The 25,124-nt window shown below is 40.6% G+C and overlaps 2 protein-coding genes across 2 annotated transcripts in view; one reads left to right on the forward strand and one right to left on the reverse strand.

Annotated features, from left to right (window-relative positions):
• The first annotated feature begins 2,004 nt into the window (after positions 1-2,004).
• TUBB6 (tubulin beta 6 class V) lies at positions 2,005-13,479 on the forward strand. The gene is made up of 4 exons (XM_067548010.1): positions 2,005-2,138; positions 2,868-2,976; positions 4,693-4,803; positions 11,869-13,479. The coding sequence occupies exons 1-4, from the start codon at positions 2,082-2,084 to the stop codon at positions 12,930-12,932; spliced, it is 1,341 nt and encodes a 446-aa protein (XP_067404111.1). The 5' UTR covers positions 2,005-2,081; the 3' UTR covers positions 12,933-13,479.
• A 6,343-nt stretch (positions 13,480-19,822) lies between these two features.
• AFG3L2 (AFG3 like matrix AAA peptidase subunit 2) overlaps positions 19,823-25,124 on the reverse strand; it is a 33,918-nt gene continuing 28,616 nt past the window's right edge. Inside the window, exons 15-17 of the mRNA XM_067548023.1 lie at positions 24,728-24,928; positions 22,115-22,309; positions 19,823-20,901 (exon numbers count right to left, since the gene is read on the reverse strand). Coding sequence (XP_067404124.1) covers positions 20,659-20,901; positions 22,115-22,309; positions 24,728-24,928 — 639 coding nt within the window. The 3' untranslated portion in view covers positions 19,823-20,658. The remainder of the gene's footprint in view (positions 20,902-22,114; positions 22,310-24,727; positions 24,929-25,124) is intronic.

Below are 25,124 nucleotides of genomic sequence, written 5' to 3' on the forward strand. Positions count from 1 at the left end.
TTTAAATTATAGGTATAAGGTAGCTGAAAAAGAGATCATTATAAAATTGCAATAGGTATAATAATAGGGAGTTTAGATTACGTCCATACAGTAATCCCTGTTTATAAGATTGTTCTTTTGGAGGTCAATCCTACAAAGCATTTAGGGCCACATTTTTAAAGGTATTTAGGTGCCAAAAGATGCAGCTAAATACCTAGCAGGTCTTTCAAAAATGCCTAAGCACAATCAATTAGTTGCCTAGTTGGATTTTCAAAAGTACCCATGTGCATCTTCCGGCACATAAATGCCTTAAAACATGATCCTTGGGCACTTGCATAATTTATAGTTTTTGGGATTATACTCAAGTACTTAAACACACTTCACATCCATTTGCTGGATGGAGCCAGAGCGGTCAGTCCCTTCCAATATCAAAGCTAGGAACAACTTAAGAGGATTGCATGTACCTCAGATATGTACGCATTATAAAGGGGGTTGAATCTCATAATTTACCTTCAGACAGGCTATAGGGTGAGTAAATATTAACATGGATGACAGAGCAATGGTGAGTATGTTTACGTTCAATGAACACCCTGTTGGTGCTGCAATGTTTTCCTCTGGCACACTGAAGTACCAGGAAAAAGGAGTGAGATTCTAGGTTGATTTAAGTCAGACTGAGTACCTGTGCATATTTCAGCTTTTGGAAAATGCATGCAAATGGACCAATTTCTGCTCTCCTTGCTCACACAAATAGTTCTAATGACTACCATCGGACTGTTTGTGGGAATAAGGCAAGGATTTGGCACCTAAACATGGTTTGTTTGATCAGCGCTACTTATCGCTGGCACATGTACATTTAATGCATATATACACAATGATTTGTGCAATCCATAAAGTCTTTTGGGAGTCATTTGGATTAAAGGGGGGGTCATCATTGCCATCACTGGATTAAAGCTGGCCAATATTGTCTCAAAGTTTCCTTGTACTCACTCATCTGTCTATCTGCATCTGTTGTCTCTTGTCTTAGATTGTAAGCCCTTTGGAGCAGGTACCATCTTTTTGTTCCATTTGTACAGTGACTAGCACAATATGGTCTTGGTCCATCACTAGGGCATCTAACCACAACAATAATATAAAAATACCCTACAGATATTCAAGATCATGCTTGTAATAAGTGACGTGTGGTCTAAGCATAGGATGTGGTACCAGTAGTGACTGAGAATTCCAATCCTAGCTCTGATGCTTGGGGCCTGATGTTGCAAACCCTTCCTCATTCAAGCATCCCGGGGAAGACAGTGGTTTCCCACCATGTAAAATTAAGATAGCACTTCTTTCACAGGAGTGTTGTGAGGCTAACTAACCTGATGTCTGCAAACTATTTTCAAGATTAAAAGCAAAACATAAGCTTGTGTAGGAGTGAACCAACTACACCCTGTAAGAAATATTGGGGATTTCCACAGTAAATCTCAAATGTGCAAGTATGTGGTAAGATATTAATCACACAATGTGAGAGCAATTAATTATTTCCCTACTCATCTAATGCAAAAATAAACAAAAATATTATGAAAATGCAACCATCAGACTTGAAAAAAAATCTATTTAACCTGCTCTTAGCACAGTACAGTCACCTGTGTTCAAGTCTGATGTGACTGAAGGGCAGGGAGTAATGGACTATATAAATGGTAAGAATCATTAAATTATGATGTCCAGAAATCATTACTTTGGTATTATTTTATTACTGCCAGGTTATCTTGTCTATTATAAATAGACACTTTAGGAAACATGCTGGCTCCCAAATGGTTTATGTTTTAGTCTGCTCCATTCTTGGCCCCTTGACATCATTCTGGACCAGAAATGAAAGATGAGATGACATGCCATTCACAGAGATCCAGCCCCGATGGAGGCTGGCCAAAGCCAGTTGCTCAGCCTGGGCTGGCTATTTTTGCAAGGGAAGTTGCACAGCACAGTGAGCAGAGCAGGGAGGGAGGATCTCAGAGTCCCAGAGCCAATAAAACACTCATTGAACCAGAGACACTGACTGCACATAGCTGAACTCTGCAAAGAGCCTGAGAGTTATAGAGAAAGGGAGATTTATAAGTATCACAATGAGGGAAATAGTCCACATCCAGGCTGGCCAGTGTGGAAACCAAATTGGAACTAAGGTAAGAGAGATTTCCACCTCTAAATAGTAACCTCACTTATTATTTTCTAAGAACTGCACACAGGGAAATATAGTTGTTTTTTGAAGACGTTTTGCAAAACAGCAAGGCGTGTCATTGCTTTAGAAATTCTGGCAAGATTGGTAGATTTTCCTCTGATATCTATGCCGTTTTGAGGGGAGTTTTTCTGTCAACAAAAAGTTTGGACTCTGACTTCTCTTGGGGTCTGTGCATATAGACCAGAGAGCTGGAAAACTAGCAAAAGTTGCCTCCTTCATGTGACCTTTTATGGCTTTGGAAAAAACGACAAACAATGGCCAAAAAAAGTTAACTGGAGCAGTGGATCAAAAAAATAAAAGTCAGTAAAAATAAAAACACCACCACTTCCCCCCAAAATAGCCCTTAAAACAGTTTGTGATCTTAACCGTTGTGTATTTGGTTTTAAATCCTGATGTATATCTGCCTGGCTTTTGTCTCTCTCCAACCCCACCCCATCTCCTCTCTGCTGTTCGGGACGGGGTAGGGCGGAGCCCAGAGAAGCAGCTCAAGAATTCAGCAGCTGTTAGTGCGAGTACATGCCTCCAGGGCTTCAAATCACAGTCCCTGCCCAGTGTGGGTTTGGTTATTTTGAAGTTCGTGAAAAAGACAGTGCGGCGTTTTGTGAGAACAGAGATCGACTCGCCTTCTTTTAACCAAGTCTCTCTCCTCTCTTTTCCTGTTCCTGCCAATAAGTTTTGGGAAGTGATCAGTGATGAACATGGCATCGACCCAGCAGGAGGCTACGTTGGTGACTCAGCACTGCAGCTGGAGAGAATCAATGTCTACTATAATGAATCATCCTGTAAGTGCGCTGTCGCTGCCGCCTGACTAAGAAGTCAGGAGGGGCGAGGAAAGTGTGATTCCCTAAATGGGAGAAGGCATGTTAAAATGAGGAAGCAAGCAAACGTTTACTCATAGGTTCAGCTACAGAGCTTGATTAGACTTGTGTGCATGGTCTTCTTTTGGAATCAATCACCCAACCCAACGTTTGCTGGGATTCCCTCTCTAGGCAGCAGGAAGGAAATGGTGCAAACAGCTGTGTGCGTGTGTGTGCTGGTTTTCTCTTGTGACTGTATGATTCAGTCACATAAACCTGACTACTGATTGACTGACACTAAGCAGTTTATAACATGAACTTGCCCCCACAGTGACTATGATTTCAGCAGCTCAGAAGGGTTGGGCCTCAGGAAGTGTGGGAAGGGGAAGCGGTGGTGACTCACTAAGATGGCAGTGTTCCCTGAATGCTGTGAATCAATACCCCAGCCTAGTGTTAGTGGGTACAGCGCTGCTGAGGATGCTGTCCTCTCTATGAGTTGTACAACTGATATCTGGACCACTTGTGCCCATTTGAGATCCCTGGCACTTTGTGCAAGTGTGGGAGCGTGTTCATTTGTTGTCATGGTCAAATTTCAGCTCAGGGTATTCTTTCTAAATAGTGAAAAGTTCCAGGGGGGTAGCCGTGTTAGTCTGTATACAGCAAAACCAAGGAGAGTCCTGTAGCACTTTAAAAACTAACAAATTCAATTTCTGCAAGCATAAGCTTTCATGGGCTACAACCCACTTCGTCAGATGCAAGAAACAAATCAGATAGGGGGTATACATCCAAGGGTAAGGAACAACAATTACTTCTTGTAAGAGCTGGAACTCATATGCAAACTTGACACAATCAGACTGGGTCTGAATAGGGACTCGGAATGGTTCTCTCATTACAAGAAGTAATTGTCACTGTTCACACATTCTCATCTTCTAATCAACGGGTGTGAATAGGCCTCATCTACCCTAACTGAATGGACTTTGCTCACACCTATTCTCCCCATTGTTGTTCCTTACCCTTGGATGTATATATATACACCCTTTATCTGATTTCCATATCTTGCATCTGACGAAGTGGGTTACAGCCCATGAAAGCTTATGCCTGCAGAAATTAAATTTGTTAGTCTTTAAAGTGCTACAGGACTATTCTTGTTCTTTCTAAATAAATTCCCCCTCCAGGTTCAATTGGGTAAGGCACTCTTCACTTCCCTTTAGTAACTGTTGTATAGCTGTGGTGTGCACTCTTAAACAGCTGCTGTTTTCCACCTTCCTGAAATGGCTCCATCTCAGGGGTGGATGCAAGTGTTTCTTTACATTTATAAAATATTTGGAATTATTTGAATAAGAGACCTTCTACTCATGTAAGATATGATTAAAGCATGTACAAAGAACATGTAACCCATTTTTTTTTTACCAGATAATTGTATATATGGATATCAACTGGTAAAAGAGCTGTTTTTAAAATGTAATTTAGATGGATAATATGACAAAAAACAAAGAATTTTAAGTCAGCTGCTAAACCAGAAGTGATTTTTTTCCCCAAGATGCTTGAGAGGAAAGACTCCTGTATAGGAATACAAATTGTATCAGGATATATAAGCAAGCTAAGAATAATAAATATTATGACATATAATTAGTTAAGAAATGAATAGAAGGCACTTATCCTTAGTATACTGATATAGGATGTCTTTAATTTTTATTGTAGCACAAAAATATGTACCCAGAGCAGTCTTAGTGGACTTGGAGCCAGGAACCATGGACAGTGTGAGATCTGGTCCTTTTGGTCACCTGTTTCGACCTGATAATTTCATCTTTGGTATGTGGATATCATGTTTTCCTTTTAAAACAGGTACTCGATTGCCAAGGAATTAACTGTCAAAATATACGCTGGGATAGAGAGGGCAGCAGAATATTTGTTATTCAGACAACTGTAAGCAGATGTTAGTAATAAGAAGTTTGGTAGCTGAACAGTGTAGTTTAATTATTCAAGTATCAGTCATCCAAAAAACAAAACAAAAATCCAAAAAGAGGGTCTGACATTGCTCTATTAATTACACTGAAAATTCTCTCACTTACACTAACATCCTAAATATTTCCCATGACATTCTGATACTCTAAATTGTGTTCTACTTACAGGGTCCCTGTACTTCCATTAAAAAGACAAGGAAAAAAAGGGAACTGCTCTCTCTCACAAAACACACTATTAGTTGGATCCACAGTTTTGTAAATTCCATGGGCATGAAATTCTTCACTGGCCATGGAATTTCTTACCTTTTCAATAGGTCAGTGTGCAGCATAATCAGAAATGGAAGAAAAATGAAGTGCAAAGCTGATTCTTATGTACAACCACATACTGGTGGCGTTATTTTTGAGTAAAATAAGAAACCAGTTAAAAAACCAAACAGAACTGTCACTCTGAAAGCAAACTGGGAGATTCCATCCAGTGAGAATTTGTTCAGCTTTGTACATCTGTTGCACTTTACATCTCAGGTTCACAAAGCACTTTACAAACATTTGTGAATTAAGCCTTACAATACTCCTTTCGGGTTAGGAAGTATTATCAACCCCATTTTACAGATGAAAACGAGGCATCTGTAAGTTAAGGTATCCAGGGAATTAACTTGCCCAATATCAAACAGAAAGTCTGAAGCAGAACTACCACTAGAACCACTATCTCCTGTTTCCCAATTCTATGCCTTAAACACAAAACCATCCTTCATCCCCAGATTACTGTTAGGTTGCAACATACAGGTTGGTGGTGCTATGTCAATATAAGGAAGGAACACAGATATGGGAAAGATAAATATTAGGGTGGTGGTGTAGCACAAAACAAACCCCAAGGCTTTGCAGCTGAGGAGGGGAATAAAAGGATATACACTTTCAAAGATCTTTAATTTTTTAACTGCAATCTACAAATCTGCTGAATAATGGAGAAAGGGTGCTTTAGAACTGAAGTGAAAATCTACCGTGTCAAAAGCCAACAAAGTTTCCCTTCGGTCCCCCCAAAGAGATTCTGTGACAGAGGCTGGTGATTCCATATTTGCCATATCCCAGACTGCTAGGACACAAGCTTATAGGGAAGGGTTTGTTCCCAAAGTAATCTTTTTGCTTTTTTAAAATCATAACTTACCATAGCACATCAAAATGCTAGAGTAGGTCAATTAAAGTGTATTAAATGCCTTACATTTCTCTGTGCCTGTGGAGCCAGAGCCTGCATTCCCTGAAGTTGCACACCCAAAATTTCCACTAAAGTCAGTGGGAGTAAAGTTTAACAATCTTATTGACCTAAAATATGAATAAGCACTTGGAAAATGATTTCTCTTTCATAGGAGGCAGCAAGTCTGCGGGTTACAGCACAAGACTGGGATGAGGACTAATCTCTCTTCCTAAATTCCTCATCCGATCTCAATCCCCCACTCCCTACTAAACCTCTCCTGCTCCTTGCTTCAGTCTCTTTGACAAGCCAATTCCAGTTCCCCTCCTGCACCTCCTTGATAGATATTTCTCCCTTCCTCCCACTGGTTCCTAGTCCCACTCTCCTTGTTGAACCAGTCCCAGACACCTCTCCTTCCCTAAATTCCTCATCTAATCTGTGTCCTCAACCAACTACCTCCTACTCCTCCCTACTCCGTTTTCCCTCACTGTCTCCCAGTCTCCTTGCCAGACTAATCCTAACCTCTCTGCCCACCCAGTGTCAATCCCAGTTTACCTACTCCCCACACCTCCCAGTCAGTGTCTCCCCTCTGCCCTCCAGTCTCAGTTGGCTCCTTGTCCCAATCTATTCTTTGTCCACTCCCCAGTCTGGCTTTTGTTGTTCCTTCTGCATTCAAATCAGACAGCATCCTCCTCCTCCTCCTCCAAGCTGCCAGGGTGCCAGTGGGGTGGGGGTATGTGAGAGATAGTGAACGCACGCACGCACAGGAGAGACAGGTACCCTGATATCAGTTCTGATGCATGCCCCCACCCTGACCTGGAGTAGGCATTACAGGGAGAGTTACAGCACTGGGCTGGAACATGCTCATTTGCTCTATGGAGATGACACTTGCACAGTATGATCAGTACTAGGAGCGGTGGGAGACTTGAGCATGCTCAGTGAGGATGGAAACTTCAGAGATTTTAGCTGCTAAAAAAACCAAATACACCTGAGGATATGCAAATTGTAATTTTTCAAAGGCATATCACCTGGTCAATTTTGGCAGAATTTCATGAGGAAAGCATAATCCTGAGACAAAGGCCACCCCACTGTCAATTTTCAAGTTGCTGCTCCAAAGCATGGGAGCACAAGGGTTGTTCAAAGAAAAGGTTGCCAGAATTTTTTTTTTTTTTTAACATAAGCAAAACAATGTATTTTTCCCTAGCCTCATTCTCAGAAATAGCTGTACCATGGTGGCTGAAATATTCCAAAAATAGCTCAGTCTAGGGCAAACATCCAGCATGGAAAATTTCAGCCCAAACAGCTACAGTTTGGCACAGCTATAAGCAACTGAAAACTGGGTCTGAGAGTGGGAATTGTTCCGCAACCTTAATAAAAGTGCTTCTAGCCCTGTGTTTGACCAGTAGGATCTGATATCTAACACAATTGTGTTTGGTGGTATTTACCACCACAGTCTGTATGAGTAAACTAATAGGCAGCTACTTGAGCCTTATAAACTGCAAACTTCTGCATCATAGCGTCTTAAGCTATAACAAAACATTGTGTCTCATGAAGATGTGAAACTGCTAATTCAGAATGTTTAAAATACAGCAAAACATTTTTTAAAGTCCCCGAAGTTAAAGTTTTATCATGAGAGAAACAATCTGTATGTAGGCAGATCAACTCCAATATAAATATTTAACGTACAACAGTAAGTAATGTGTTTTGTTTAAAAAAAAAAAAAATTGAGCCTTTTTTGTTTTTCTGACTGGTTTAATATTGTCATCAGACAAATGCAGTTTAAAAATATACAGCCTTCTGTCAGATGTTTATTTTATAGTAGGTTACATTTTTTTTCCCTCTCTACCTCCTTTACAAGACCAGTTTTCATTGCCTTGGATTTGTTTACAGGATTGAAGTTAAATTCAATGGAAAAAAATCCTGCATTTGTTTGCATTATTTAACTCAAAGCTAAACAAATCCCCTATTGGTGAGCAGGATGGACTCAGATCACTGCATTGTCACAGATGTATAAATTCAATGAGATAAATAGGTGCTCTTAGGGTAAAAAAGATACCCATAACTATCTAAATAAAAGGAGAGAAAATAAGTGTAATTTTTGCTATTTATTTTCTTTGCACTGAACAAATCATATACACCTACTTTTCCTGAGCAATTTGCCATTTTATGCATCATTTCCATCAATTTCCCCACTTACGTTTTGTTCCCATTCATGCTTTATCACTATTCCTATCTCTGAGCTACATCTGCTACCTGTACTCATGGGACAATTTGCATAGAAAGATACTAAACCAGTGGTTTTCAAACTTTTTCTATTGGTGACCCCTTTCACATAGCAAGCCTCTGAGTGTGACCCCCTCACTTCCCATGGATGCCTGTCCCTGGCCCCTGCGGACTCCCCACTCCCTCTTCACCTCTTCCCCCTTAGCCCCTGCAACCTACTCCTGCGCCCAACTGGGGAAACAGACCTGCAGACACGGAGCGGCGGGTATTGCTGCTAGCACCTTGAAAGCTGCTCCTCCATTCACCCCTAGGGAGCTGTGAGGGAGAGAACGAGGAGCAATGTCGGGGCTCCCTACATCCAGGTCACTTTCCCCATTTGGACTGCATAAGGGATGGGCAGAGAGCAGTAGCTCCTGATGCTCATCTCATAACACAGCCCAGCGGAGGAAAATGAGCTGGATACAGAGAGCTTTGGCATTGCTTCTCATGCCTCCCCCCCAGGCCACCCAGTCCCTTTGGGGGGGTCGCAGAGGAACGTTGGGCAGGTGAGCAGTATCTGTGTGTCTCCGCTCACCTTCCTCTCCCCATGTTCCTCCACCAGGAGGAAGCAGGGTGCTCACAGCCTCACGTCTGGTTGGGGTCAGGACTCACAGCTCACAACCCCCACATAACCATGTTGCAACCCCTTGTACTAAGCTTAGAATGTACTAAATGTACTAAACTTAGAATCTTCGGTTAGGATCCCACAACATATACAGCACAGTATCTGTTTGCTAGCAGGCTGGTTGGCTAAGTGGTTGGCTCAAGCAGAGCAAGGACAATTTTTACCTTATTCAGTGCTGAAAGGATATTGTGTTGCACTCTGCACAGCTGGACAGGAAATATAGAGCTTCCCATGTTCTCAAGAGAGGAAGATACAGCAACGTATAGAACAATGTCTTAGCTAACCAATAACGGAACAAAGAAACAGAACATTGGCTAAAAGGATATTTAAACAGTACCAAAACAGCAGTTTAGCTGACCCGATGATTTGGCAGCAACACATCACACACAGACTGGAGTCTAAAATGGGTCATGGAGGTGGGAAGGAAGAGAAAAAGAATGGGGCAGAGCAGCGAAAGTTGGAAACTGGGTCTGATTCTGCAACTATTACTCATGTTGAGTAGCACTTACTCACAAAAGTAGTCCCACTGAGTTCAATGGGACTATTCACAAAAGTAGTAAGAGGCGCCTAAAAATCAGGTCCTCTATTGCCACCTTCTGTTATCCAGTTAATAGAACAACACTGAAATGAGACAGGGAAGAAGCTCCAGTAGTATCAATATTGTAATGGGAAGGGACAGTGTGGCATGGAAGGGGAAAATGTAAGCTGAGTAAAAGTTAGAGGCCCAATCTTATAGGTTGCTGAGCACCAATGAGAGGTGCTGAGTGCCCTCAGCTTCTACAGAAATGAAAGAAAGTTGAGGGTGCTCAGTACCTTCTAGGACATTTTCAGTAACTTGCAAGATCAGACCTTTGGATCCTGTTAATACTATCATCTTGATTCAGGCAAGTCACTCTTAAGTGAAGAAACACAGTTTTGGATACAATGTTATATTTAACTTGATGTATCTTGGCATACAATCCAGTTTCAGAAGGTCAAATTCATCCTTGAAAGAAATTGTGTTCTCTGCTTGAACCCAGTAACCACGGGAAACACTAACATCCTTTAATTTAAAAGATTTGTGTCTATGATTCAGTGGCGTATGCATCATATTCTTTATAAAAAGCAAGCATTTAAATGTGAACAAACAGTAGCTGTGTGTTTATGGAAAAAGCAAGATTGGGGTATCAAAAGCTTCTAAAGCAAGGCATCAACTTTATTTCTAGATCTGTTTTGGAGAAGGCACAATACAGAGACAAAATTCTCTAAATATAAATGATAGCTACCAGTAACATAAGACAAAAGTAAACAATATTTTAACAACTCAGGTTTTCTTAAAATAGCTTAACAAAACAGTTCCCCCCCAGTTCTCTATGAAGTGCTGCAATTCTAAGATCTAGGGCCCAATTCTGCATCTTGCACAGTCGTTTACACCAGCATAAAGTGAGAAATTGGGTGTAAAATATTACCAGATAGTAGTAGAGCCATGTTTTGCAACCAGGGGGGCAATGTATTAATGAGTATACTCTTCTTCACCCCACCGAGGGGCACTGACTACCCATAATGCACCCTCTGCCCTGGCACTACAATGCCAATCCCTGCATGGTGCTGCAGAGGAGAGATCCAGGGGAGGGGCAGGGGTTGGAGAGCCAGCCTACCCATGCTCACCCAGCAGCTCCTGAGCCACAACAGTGGCTCCTGCTCTGTGGGGCTGGACCCGGGCCTGGCTTGCCACTCTGGGCATTGTGACATGGTGTGTGGGGGTTGCACACACCCTCGTCATGATGGAGGAGCGGCCAGGCCAAATTTGAGAGAGTGGCATTGTGACATGGCACAGGTGGCACTGCGACCCCCTCAGTCACATCACAATGCCTGGAGCAGGAAGCCAGGCTCAGCCCCGCAGGACAGGAGCCATCGCTGCTGGGTGAGTGTGGGGCACACTCACTTTGTGAAAAGGTGCCACACATACACCCATTAGCTCTGCCACTGCAAGATGAGGATAGTTGTGTTTTGCACTCCCTTTGCATTGGAGTCAGTTATGATGCAAGATGCAGGTACAAGGCCCAGGCCAAGAAATGAATGTGTGTGGAAACACACACTCTAATGCCTAGAATTGCCAGCCACATGGATGTGGCACCTTGGGCAAAGCAACATGTGAAACTTACTCTAAAACTGCCCATTGCTGCAACTCTTCTGCGGATGTATGGAGGGGGTTTGGTTTCTGAGTTTGTTAATCTGGCACCTTTGTGATAAAGATCACAAAATATACATTCAAATGACAAGATTTACATCAGATTGGAACGTTAAAAGGAATTTAGGTTTTAAAGCATTAAGAAGTACAAAGCAATATTTTCATTATTATTTTTAAACCTGTCAGTGTGGAAACAGCTTATTTTTAAAGGAATACCACTCCCTCTGCAGAGTCTGCAATTCAAACATTGTTTATGAATGGGACTTAAAAAGTGGAAATGATTAGACATGACCATGAACAATAGAGAAATGGACTAGCCAATTTTCACCATCCAAGCTGAGAGAAAGTCAGGAAGTAAATTCAACTAAGCTTAGTAACTAAAGCCAAAAGTTCAGTCAATATACAATATTTGGAAAACCTCATTTCCCCTCAAGTGTCTGTCAGAAATCACAGCTAACATAATTAGCCATACTTTTCTTTGTGCCCATTGTGAAGAATTGCCACTAGTAATTCTTCTGGATATATCTGTAATCAAGAGCAAAGAGTATGATTTATTACCTCACAAATTTAGGACAATTCATTGTATGTGATTTGAGATCATTAAGCCTCCAACCGTCAAAGCCTATCAATAATCTTATATATTTTCTTCCCTTATCCTATGTTATTTCAGGACAAACAGGTGCAGGAAATAACTGGGCCAAAGGACACTATACAGAAGGAGCAGAGCTGGTAGATTCAGTGCTTGATGTAGTAAGAAAAGAATGCGAACATTGTGATTGCTTACAAGGATTTCAGCTCACTCATTCCCTTGGAGGAGGAACAGGTTCTGGCATGGGAACACTACTCATCAGCAAAATCCGAGAGGAATATCCCGATAGGATAATGAATACATTTAGTGTCATGCCCTCTCCAAAAGTCTCTGACACAGTGGTAGAGCCTTATAATGCTACACTCTCAGTCCATCAGCTGGTTGAAAATACAGATGAAACCTACTGCATTGATAATGAAGCTTTGTATGACATTTGTTTCCGCACCCTGAAGCTCACGACACCAACCTATGGAGATTTAAACCATTTGGTGTCTGCTACAATGAGTGGAGTAACGACATCGTTGCGTTTTCCAGGCCAGCTAAATGCTGACCTTCGAAAACTGGCAGTAAATATGGTGCCATTCCCACGCCTTCACTTTTTCATGCCAGGGTTCGCTCCTTTGACAGCCCGAGGCAGCCAGCAATATCGAGCACTCACCGTTCCAGAGCTCACTCAACAGATGTTCGATGCCAAAAACATGATGGCAGCCTGTGACCCAAGACATGGACGATACTTAACAGTGGCCACAGTATTCCGAGGTCCCATGTCCATGAAAGAGGTTGATGAGCAGATGCTGGCCATCCAAAACAAGAACAGCAGCTACTTTGTGGAATGGATCCCAAATAATGTCAAAGTGGCAGTTTGTGATATCCCACCCCGTGGCCTCAAGATGGCCTCTACCTTCATTGGCAACAGCACAGCTATTCAAGAGCTCTTCAAGAGAATCTCCGAGCAGTTCTCTGCCATGTTCAGGAGAAAGGCCTTCCTCCACTGGTTTACAGGAGAAGGTATGGATGAGATGGAATTTACAGAAGCAGAAAGCAACATGAATGACCTGGTTTCAGAGTACCAGCAGTACCAAGAAGCTACAGCAAATGATGGAGAGGAAACATTTGAAGATGAGGAGGAAGAGATCAATGAATAAAGGAATTCTGTTTTACACACACTTATCTACACCAAAATTCTCAAATCTGGATTTCTAAAATTAGTCTTGTAAATCCATATTTAAGCTCCACCGTTCCCCCCTCAAAAAAAAAAAAAAAAGGTAAAAAAAAGTAGCTTGATTCTCAGAGGTGATGTGTGCCCTGCCCTTCTGCTTCCATTGACTTCAGTGGGAATGAGGGAGCTCAGCCCTGCTGAAAATTATGCCACTTTTATATAGAAGGCTAATTTTAGGCTTCCAGTTTTAGAATTTTGGTCTAAAATTTTAAATACAGAAATCACTAGATTTGTTGAAATAAACAAAAAACTTGTCTTCTACAAAAAGTTGTATAAGGTAGGATGAGCCTGGAATGTCATTTGAAAATAGGGCTGTCCTGTTTTCATCAAACTGTGAATAGCAATAACAGCAAAAAACTTGTGGGTCTTTGAAGTGTTATTCTGTACTGAATGTATAGTACTTACATGCCAGGAGCAGAATCTATCCATAATAAAAAAAATGAATCATGTTTTACTCTTTTGTACAGTAAATGTTGACACATATTTAACTTCAGACATTTAACAGCAAATTTAAATAAAAATGACAAGTATCCTCTTAATAAATGTGTTTTCAAGAGTCAATGCTACATAAACATCAAGTGAACTGAGAACTACAGGTCACTAGCAATGTATTCTGGAGTCATTCTGCATGTGATCTTTTAACTCCTTTACCAACTGGTCCCGGAATGATCCCATACATTGTTTTTATGAAATTCATGCATGACTCTACAGAACTTGTGTAAGCTCTCCCCTTTTATGATTTGAATATAAAAAGATTGTGCTTCCTTTTTACTATTTTTACTTACAACATAACTCAGATTCCATAACATTGATTTATTTCAAATACTTGGATGAACTCCAGGGAAAGGCCAAAAGGAAAAAAAAAAAAAAAAAAAAGAAAACCAAAAACCCAAACTCTAAAAGTTTCAGGAACCTTTTCTGTTTCTTTACTTCCTCCTCCCAAAATGTTTGAGCCAAAGTACTACTCAGTACTTAAAGAACTTTACAAATACTGTAGAATAATTTAATATTGGCCCAAGATCCATCACTTCTAATAAGATTACAATAGTTATTGATTCGGAGTCAGAATTTTAAAAAAATTCCTTAGAAAAATAACTGTACTTATTTTATAAAATTGTCTACATGGTTTTATTCATGTTAAATTTGTACTAATTTAACGTTAATAAATTAAAGGTGTCCATGGTGACTCCTTGGACAGAAGAATTCCATGGACTAATTGACTAAGCCTGAGAAACGTGTTGTCACAGTGCCACTTACCCAGTCTGACTTTGGCCTGTCTCCTGCTTCAGTTTCAAGGCCAATCAGCTGCATCCATACTTTCCACTACTTGTAAGCTGCTGACTCTAGCCAAAAAGAACTCACTGCTATGCCCAAGTCTTTTTCAGGGCACAGTTTTATTTTTCAATATAAAATTTAATCAAAACAAAAAGCAGTTCCTCTGCCTCTGTCAGCCTGAAAGGAGGACACAGCTCTCCCTTGCATCTCCCACCTGCAGCTGAGCTCTCTCAACCAGCTGTAGGGATCACCTGACCTTCCCAGTGGGGTCTGATAAATTGAAGAGGATGGGCTAGTCCAGCCCTTAAAGATGCAGGCTACCCTGTTACAAGTGTATACCCAGATATTCAGGGGCACTGGATAGGTGTACTTTGAAAGATCAAGAAAGTGTTGACTGTATAGATGGGCTATACTCTTTGAAATGACCAATTATGCAAAAGAAAATTAAGTTTATGTAGCAGGAGATCATAAATTTAGTATACTATGTCATATATTGAGGAGTATGGTTGTAACTCTATTGAGCGTTAAGTAAGAATTACATGAAATTCTAAACATGGTAATGAGGACTTACAACCTAATATACAAAACAAAAAAAGAGGGAACTCACAAATAAGTTCACTAACACTGTGGATAGCACAGGCTGTTAGGTTCAAGGAAGAGTGGACAAACTTTGTGTGCTCTACAGCCAGAGAGAATAAAAGCCTGCTACTGTACTAACTTGTATCATCTACAGCTATTAATCTTTTTGCTATGTAACTAAGACCTCTAGCATGGCTTTTTTAGCTCACACTACAAAAGAGCAAGTTTAAAATGTGCTTAGATACCACAATGATAGGTGCCTTAAATAGCTGGGGTGGGATCTATCAACAGCCTATCTGAGGTATAGTACATGCAATTGGTTACGTACTGCAAACAGATTAAGGAAGGCACATCAGCCACAGTTGACTCTGTTTACAAAAAAAGGTCCAGGGACAATTCTTCAAATAAGCCATAAACCTGAGGGCTGCCAGGTGTGTGCACTCATCTGGTGATCATTAAGCTATTCTATATTACTGTCTTTAGGTGAACAGTGCATTAACATCTGGAGTATGAATTCTGAACCTTTGGAGCACCAACAAGTCCTGTGATCCTACAGTCACCTAATTCACGCCCTCTCAACATGCACTTCTATCTGTAGTTGCCCTCTGGGGAAAGAGAACCACTATAGTGTACTGAGAAGAGTTCCGTCGAGAACATCCCCAGCTCTCTTTTCCTGAAGGAAGGAAAACTTGGACATATTCCCTCTTTCTTCCCCTGAGCCACTTCTCAGTGGGAGAGGTCATAGGGAATCAGTTTGGGTGGAGATAGTCAGGGAGACATACACGGGAGAAGACAAAGTGAGTGCATCTATTCCTCCCTCCCCCCTAGTCAATCATTCCAAATCACCTCCCCACTTTCAGAATTAAAACAGAGACTTGTTTCAATAAGGGGTTGGGTGAGAGAAAATGCTGATTACACCACTGTTCCTCTTACTGTTTTCTCCCAGTCCCTTCATGTGATTTTCTACCTTTACCTGCAAGCCTGGCAATTTTTGATTTTGAAACCTTGTGCGCTCCGACTCTTCTCTTTGTTTCTGCTCCTTTTTAGTCTTTATATCCTCCACATGAGTTTTCTGTTTGGTCTTTTCTCTCCTCTCTCACTTTCAATCCCTTCCCCCTTTCACTTTCCATCCCTGGTTCCCCCCTCACTGTCTCTGCCAAACTCATTTACTCTGTTCTGTCTCTCCTGCCTTCAAACAAGCTCCCTTGTGTCTCCACATGCCCAGCCACAATGTTGTACTTACCTCAGACATAGGGGATACCATACCAAGAAACACTGGTAGGCTCACAACTTGGTTGTAAACTTTCAGGTTCCCAAAGAGGACACTGCTGGGGGAGGGGAATCTGTGAGGGGAAATGGGGGTACAGGAGTGGGGGTAGCGGGAGGGATATTTGGTGGCACTGGAGGAAGTATGTGCAGTAGGGGTACTCACTGGAGATGGGAGGCAGTGTCGCTTCCTGTCATGGTGGCAGGGCAGCCAGCACAAGTCCAGGACACAGCAACAGCCCTCAGTCAGCACCTGCCTAGGGCTGGGAGCTAGGGCCTGGGTGGGCAGGATCCAGCAGCTGTGGTTGCAGGGGAGTGGACCAATCAGCTGCAGATGTAGGGGACGGACCAATTGGGAAGTGGACAGGGCTCTTTCTGAGCAGCCATGTCTGCTGAATCTGCAAAAATCCCAGACATTCCCTATTATTTGAAAAATCCTCCAGGACAGAGTACCAAGATCCCCCAAAGGAGACAATGTCTGGGAAAACCCAGATGTATGGTAACCCTACTTGTGTATGACAGTCAAAGTGTATCTACCGGGGAGTGGGGGAGAGACAGTGTGAGCTGGGCAGGGCTAGGGTAGCAATCTGAGAAGTGGGGGAAGAGGAGGTTGTTCTTAAGGAGCAGGCGCTCAGCCAGACTCCTCCCAATTTCACTGGCTGAGGTGGCCAGGCTTCTGGGGTTTCCATAAACCAAGAGAAAATGGATAAAGGGACATGAGACCCTGGGGATGGGGCTTCTCAGCTGGCCCTGCACTGCACCCCTGCAGATACTTGGTTCTAACACCCTTGAAGTGCCCTCCTTTCTCCCTCTTTCCCCCATTTCTATCTTGTCCCTCAAGTTAGCAATGTCTCATGTCTCCAGCCCAGCTTCCTACAGCAAGGTGGAATGGAAGTTGGGCCAGGCCCTTCTCATGTCCTCCTAGAGTGGAATGAGGCTGAGTGGAATGCAGGGCCTGCACTTTCCTGCCCCTGAACCTATCCTCTTGCTTCACCTGCACTCAGCTACCCAGGGAAAGGGAGAAAATGTCAGCTGCACAGAATCAGCTTATCACCTCACCTACAGAAGCCCTTTTGGAAAAGGCACTGCTCTTACAGATGTTCAGGCAGCTTGTGAAGCTGCAGCTCTGTACAGCTACAGGCCTGCCTGCAGCTACTGCATCACCCTGCACTTGGGTGGTTGGATTTAGAATCCCCTTCTCCCACCTCCCATTTAAAGTTTTGTGATTTTAAAAGTGTTTGTAAAGGGGCAGGTGTAGTAAGACAGGATTGGTTTTGCTCATAAGAACATAAAAGTGGCCATATTGGGTCAGACCAACCGTCCATGTAGCCCAGTATCTTGTCTTCTGACAGTGGCTGGTGCCAGATGCTTCTGAGGGAATGAACAGAACAAGGCAATTATTGAGTGATTCATCCCATGTCATCCAGTCCCACTTTCTAGCAGTCAGAAGCTTAGGGCACCTAGAGCATGAGGTTGCATCCCTGCACATCTTGGCTAACAATTATTGATGGACCTATCCTCCATGAACTTAATTCATTTTTTAATCGAGTTATAGTTTTGGCTTTCACAACATCCCCTAGCAAGGAGCTCCACAGGTTGACTGTGTATTGGAATTACTTCTTCACACTTCTGTGTTTTTTAAAGCTGTTGCCTATTAATTTTCTCGAGCGACTCCTGGTTCTCATGTTATGTGAAGGAGTAAACACTCAGGTTTAATGTTTTCCATTTTGGCTCCACCTAACTCCCCCTCAGGCCACTCCATGCTACTTTAAGATGCAACATATCCAGACTTACCTTAGTGACAAAACAGCAATTATTGAACTAGGACCACATGAAAAGCACTGACACTAGAAAGCAACACAAGGAGCACTACATCCGCTGCAGAGTCATTTAAGCATGTTTGTAAGTTCCTCTTGGCAGGGACTATCTAAATAGGCAAGGTAATACAATATGCAGTTGGATAGCCAGAGAAAGGTTTTATGTTAAAAGAAAATTCTCTTAGTGTTATAGATAGGTGACATCACTTTCACAGAGCTGTGACAGCGATTGCTATGGTCTTGAGGAAGTGGATATATATATATATATATATATATATATATATATATATATAAATATAACCTTAGAGAACTATAAATTGGCTGTTTCTCTCAGTAATAATTTATGACCATAATAACCAAGTAAAAACAAACGGGGGGGGGGGGGGGAAGAGGGAGAGGAGAAGGGAGAGAACACACCATCTTTAATCCCACTGAGTTAACTAGGTTAACTGTGCACAAGCTGTAGAACTGACCCTCAGAGATGCTGTTTACAGTATCAGCAAAATAGTTTAAATACCTCCCACTCAGAGATCAGTTCTATGGCATATTATTGAATTCTAAAGAAAAAACTCAAATAAGTATCACAATTTTAGCACTAACACTAAGTTTGATATAATTTAAACACATTTTAATTGTATGTTCCTTTTTTAGAAGGGAGAAGAGCATTTTCTTTTTAGTCCATATAATTTGGTTGTTGATAGCACAATACAGAGAGCTGCTTCCCCTTACAGATGTATTTTTTGTTTAATTTTATTTTTAAGGGAATTTAGTGCTTATGACCAGCACTGATTGATAGCACTAGATACTGAAGCCTTCTCTTAGCCACAATACAGTACATGCTTATCTCATACCCCATCTGCCAGCCAGCCTTACCACAAAAGTGGAGAATTTTCCAGAAAATGGTCAAGAGACTAGATTATGGTTACTATTGACTTTTGAGTTTTCAGCATTCATGAGGTTGCCAACAAATGTATAAAGCACTGGCAATTAGCAGAATTCCACACAGTCGGAGAGCAATATTTTATCATTGCCAGTCTGGCCCAGATTCTAAATGCCAATTTAAAAGACTTCACATCATGAGGGGAAAGAGAAAAATCATAGGAGGTAGTTCTTTCACATACAGCTCTCTCAAAGGACCTAAAAACTCTTATATGCAAGCCCACTCATTACCATCCTAGATTTCTTCTCAGAGATTACCACCAGCTTTCTTTTCTATTGCCATACTATCTTTCAATCAGTATGTACTGCTGGAACCAATTAAATGGTCAGTCACTTAAACATGACGTTTCAATCACAAGAAAAGAAAGTGTTAATGGATCTCTTGACCATTACAAAAGGAAACCAATGGCTGAGTTTTCCTGGTCTTCCTCCTCTTAAAGAGACAGATGATAATCTAGATGGACTCCTTTCTCTTTTCTGTGATGGAACCTGACAGTGAACTTCTCAAAAAATTAGAATTCCTTAACTGATACAGACCACAGTTCAGAGCACAGGTTTATGGAAGCTGATTATAATGGAGTATTGTGTTAAACTGTGTGCTGAATCTGTGCTGATAACTATTACCTACTTGGGGTTAGAAAGACAACCATAAACTCAGGATTAAGCAGATTGGATCCCAGTATTCAGATATGAAAGACATTTGATATATTAACTAGCTATTCCACCTACTCCAGCCCTGTACAAACTTTCAGGTGCTTGCACAAAGACAGAAATACAAGATTATTAGTCTTTTTACATTTACAAGACATAATTCTGATATCCTAACTCCGGAAAAGTTTATATTCATGTCAGTAGGAGATTTGCTCAAATAAAGACCTCTGAGACAGGCCAAAATTTTCTAGTAAGCAATCAACCTAAATTAATATAACAAGACAGTGTATTCGGAAAAGTACAATGTTCTGATTTTAATGACTGTCAAAGAACCCTTATTTACACAATGAACACAGTACATTCACATGTTCAATATCTTACAGCTCCCTGTAAAAAAAACAAACAATTTTTTTATTAAAACTGCAGAAGCTGAATTTAGTTTTACACTATTTTTAAGACACTGAACCATTACTAATTGTAAAGCCATTCAACAGGTCTCCAATTTCATGGTAAAAAATGTACATGGCAGTTCTTTGTGAACAAATTGGTTTTGGAGGGGAGGGGAAACAGGTAAAATTAAATAGCAGGAGGGTGAAAAAACCTGATGCTTTGCAGAAACATCAAGTGTTTTTGTAAGCTGACTAGACCCTTGGCCAAGTGTTTAATAAATACATTTCCCCATAGTTATGGATGTTAAAATGATTTACATTTGGGTAGAAGTCACATATAGACACAGACTTTTAGATCAATACTAATGGAACCTTAATTTGCATCAGCTTAAATAAATTTAGAAATGGATCTGTGCCATGGAGTTTGGTCTTGGATCCAAACCATTCTAAAGTTTGAGGGGGGTTCAGTTCTTGGGTTCCAGTGCAGGCAAATCTCTAATTAACATTTCCTTTAGTTGTCAGCTGAGCAGTGATCATCTTTTACCTATGAAGCAAGAACAGATTAAGAGATATCTGACTATTCTGGTCTCTCCATGTCAACCACTGCTCTTCTGTTTACCATCACTCGAGATTTGTTTGAATAAGCAGATGGTTTTTAACTATGGAAGTGTTTTCCAATCTTTTCAGAATGCAAGTCAAAATATTGTGTAATTTTATGCCACAGCCTACTTCAACACTAAAATGGCATCCCTCCTGTGATCTGCCTGGCAATCTGTTCATCTGTGGATGCCTCTTTCTCTTTTTCACGATCTTTGTTCCAGTCTTTAAGGCCTTCTGGGAGTGAAATATCTTCATCTAGACTCCCTGTGCCTTCAACAAATTCTTCATAAGTAGATTTTTCTGCAAATGGTCTTGGGCCAAGTAGTTCAATCATATCACTTTTATCTAGTACCTCCTTTTCCAACAGTCGTAAAGCAACCTGAAATAGCAAAATATTATATTGCACAAAACAGGAACAGGGTATATTTGCTTTCTCACATGAAAGAGGGAGAGAACTTACAAAGGCAGCCTGTGCTTCAAAATTCTAGCTGGTACATAAAGGAGAGTTGGGATACTTAGAAAAGGTTCACTTCATGATGCAAGACCTTCAATGTGCATGAAGGTAGTGGAGTTTTGCACTTTTAAAACTCCAGAAGTACCAGGTGCAGTGCCGGGCACATTACTGTTGCTTCAGAACAATGCTGCTGCTGCTAGAGGGCTCTGGAGAATGTTACAGGGAGTAAAAATGGATATAAGGCCATCTTCCTAGCTATTATAAGGCAAACTATTATAAGGCACAATGGGTCTGAGGTTGGCTGTTATGTTCAGAGTATTCTCCAAGCTACAAAACAAAGCCATTAGTGGCTAAGTTTCACTTTGCAGGACATAGCATGTATAGTAGCAAGAAAGTAATGCTGCAAGACTGTAGGTTGTAAGCTTCCTGGGTGAGTAATGTCTTGTACAGCACTCACTGCTTAAATAACGGAAGTGTGAGCTATGACAAGAACAGACAATAGAAAAGAACACATTCTTTTGGAATTTATTTAAAAATATTTCATCATAGAAAGAGGAAACAATATGAAGTAGGGAGGGAGAGATTGAGAAGAGGGATTAAAAGCTAACAAGGAAAACACAAGACAGCATGCAGTGGTTTAACAAACAGGAAATAGAAGAGAAGTGATTGACATATACTTGGCTCCTCTATTTTCATTGTTCATTACTGTTAAAGATGAAGTTTGGCAAAACTCCCTTTTGATGATGGGACATGACTGTACATTCTGTCTTTCTTGGGATGGTGATCAGCTATACTGCTCTGACAGAAACCCATGCAAGTTGTTAAAGTCTGTCAGATAATGTACCTCCATGAAAACTGTCCTGTCCTAGAAAGATCAGTCTCCCTGGATTAGAGATAATATGGAGGAGGAGAACCTGAACTGAAGTAGGATCCCCAAGATGCTCACAGATTGGAAACAATGCAAGTATTGAATTTACTACAAGATATTTGAATCCTGCATATTGTTGGTGAATTTATTGGTCTAACATTCAACATTTATATGAACATCTATGCATATTTTCTGTGTATTCAGCTCATTCTGATGATTTTAACTAGTAAAATCTCTTATCACTAATGTCAAGTTTATTATAAAGCATACCTTCTCCACATCTGCTTTCTTCTCCATCAAGAGAGTTACTGTCCTTTCATAGGCACCGTTTATAAGAATTCGCACTTCTTCATCGATCAGTCTTGCGGTTGCCTCACTGTATGGTTTCTCCAATACAACGTCTCCTTGACGAGGGAGATCAAAGGAAATCTGCCCTACCTTTTCATTCATGCCAAACTGAACAATCTGAAAGATGAACAGTGCAAGAAGTGGAAGACTTAGATTTTGCATTTATTGCTGTAGTTTTGGAAAACAGAGCATCAAGCAACAGTAAGCTATTTTTAAACTGAATTAAAATATACATTAGAAGAAATATTAATAGCAGTTTTTCTAAAAATCACATACAAACACTAGTGTTAATTCCTTTTGTAAATCACTTTAAGTAGGAGATTGATAGTTATCCATGTTTGACATATTTCAAAGATCTGTAAACAGCCAAGATAGATAGTACTATTTAAATGCTCATAATGTTTGGACGTTTCTGAGTTACAAAGTATCAATGTATGCAGTGTTGTAGCCATGTTGGTCCCAGCATATTAGAGAGACAAGATGGGTGAGGTAATATCTTTTATAGGACCAACTTCTGTTGGTGACAGACAACCTTTTGAGCTACAGTAGCTACTTCTGTTGGAGAGAGAGCTATAGTAGCTCAAAAGGTTGTCTCTTTCTCACCAACAGAAGTTGGTCTGATAAAAGATATTACCTCACCCACCTTGTCTCACAAAGTATGGTAATTCTGTTCTTTTAAAAAGATTTTCCATAAAGCATTTAAAAATTTTAAACAGCGTGTAAATGACACTTACTATTGTGTGGAGTCAGGAGTACATTTGAAATTCAGTTGAAGACACTCAGAAGGTAAAAGCAACATCATTCTGTAAATGCACCCCGGAAGAGTAGGAAATATCTCCCCATACATCGATTAATTAACTCGATCAAAGCTTTAAGACTGAGGACCCTTGAAGGATTTTATCCTATCTAGCATAGGTACCTGCATGAGCTATCCTTGTTCACCAAAGTGTCTAATCTTAGGCCTTGTCTACACTAGCACTTAGGCCAGTGAAATTTCTGCCGCTCAGGGGTGTGAAAAACACACCCCGAGGCGACATAAATTTTGCCAGCATAAGTGCTAGTGTGGACAGTGTTATGTCGGCAGGAGACGCTCTCCAACCAACATAGCTACCGCTGCTCGTTTAGGTGGTTTTATTATGTCAGCTGGAGAGCTCTCTCCCGTTGACATAATGTGGCTACACAAGTGGTCTTTCAATGGCACAGCTATACCGATACAGCTGTGCCGCTGTAAATTTTAAATGTAGACTAGCCCTTAGTCTCGATAACTCATTAATTATGAGCATTTGCTAAATAGATTAGCAAGAGTCAGTAATAACATTGGGTACATGTGTGTTAGTCCTGTTAGGAATAGGGTGTAACTATGAATTTTTCTTTTCCTATATTAGGAACTTGAAAGCATTCCATTTTCACTTTTACCCAAGGCTACCACCAGTTCTATGCTCTAATGATAGCATGTGTCTGCTCCTATGCACATATTAGAAAGGTGGGTAAGAGATTATGTAGAGGATCCCCTTTAGATTCAGGGTGAGCTGTATATCTATCACTAGAATACAGGAATTTAGGCTGATCCTGAGCTTCAGATTCTCTTTTAGGAACACATGTGTCTAGTTAACATGCAATAAGCACCTAAAACTAGCTTGATTGATTAAAACTAGATTGATTTACATTTGAATAAGAGGTTCACTGAGGAATAAACATATTAAAGGTTATCCTCTTAAATGTTTCCCACTTTTATGCATTTTCCTTCTAAAATGTGAGTTAACACCACAAAAACAGATTCAAATTGTTACATAAAAGTTTATATGTAAACTCCTTTTTTATGGAGGAATTAAATTATTTTTGTTAACCTAGCAAATCACCACACCCTAGATTACATGCAAAGTTCTGGAAGTTGGATTTTACTACTTGGGTCCAATATACTAATGGTCTTAATCTTACTCAGCTGAGTCTTTATATTAGTAACACCACAAATCATCTTTTAGAAGTCTTGTTTATTCTGTTAAACACTAGAATATTAGCCTTCTTTTCATCCTTATAGCATGTGGTGCATTAAACACACCGTTTCCAGCTGTTAACCACACACCCATGGATTCAATCTAGTTCAGCAATCTGGATTTAAGATACGTAACTATGAGAACATGTCCACAAAACCAAACTTGTAAACTAAAATATTAAAGCCATTTTCTAAGTGAAAAATTTCTGCACACGTGAGTGTAGCCACGTCACAGATACATTCCTGCAGCGCAGGAAGCTTTGATTTGCCCTCATGCCATTAAATCGTGTGTGAGATACAGCTCAGTCATGGATTATTGCTATGGGTAAAAACAGAATACAGATGCTGAAGTACCAATATCATGCAACAAATGCACAATGCATGGCAATATAACCTTGTACAATAAAGTATGGTCTAAACTCTGCAACTCAAAAAACCTGGCCAGCCAAAGTGTGCCCTTTTTCCAAGTTATTTTGTATTAAACAATAGTTTAGTGGGAAAGGGAAACATAGAAAGTAAAATGCCCTACTTGAAATACAAACCTGAGCATATGCACTCTGAGTCACCTTCTTCAAGTCATCCTGGGCTCCTGTTGTAATTCTTCCAAAGAAGATTTGTTCTGACACACGCCCTCCCAGTGTCATGCACATTCTGTCAAGTAACTGCTCTTTGGTATAAAGATATTGTTCTTTGGGTAAATACTGGGCATAACCCAATCCTTTGCCACGTGGGATAATAGATACCTTGGTTCAAGAAAAACACACCCTTCAGATTGAATGTAAATTTAGAAATTTTGACAGGATAGGACTTTAGACACACCCTTTTCAAAATATGCAACAGACTTTAAAAGAAATTTACCTTTAAAACACTATGCTTATTTGTGTCGTATTCCTAAGAAACAAGGTTATAAGCATGATGTGGATGATCCTAACCAGGGAT

Source organism: Emydura macquarii, unplaced genomic scaffold, assembly GCF_026122565.2.
Source record: "Emydura macquarii macquarii isolate MOO-44397 ecotype Brisbane River unplaced genomic scaffold, CSIRO-AGI_Emac_v2 contig_212, whole genome shotgun sequence".
NCBI classification, from domain to species: Eukaryota; Metazoa; Chordata; order Testudines; family Chelidae; genus Emydura; species Emydura macquarii.

Coding starts and splice junctions, on each gene's coding strand:
- TUBB6 (XM_067548010.1), top strand. CDS start 2,082: ATGAGGGAAATAGTCCACATCCAGGCTGGCCAGTGTGGAAACCAAATT. Junction 2,139..2,867: donor GAAACCAAATTGGAACTAAG/GTAAGAGAGATT, acceptor CCTGCCAATAAG/TTTTGGGAAGTGATCAGTGA. Junction 2,977..4,692: donor CTACTATAATGAATCATCCT/GTAAGTGCGCTG, acceptor TTTTTATTGTAG/CACAAAAATATGTACCCAGA.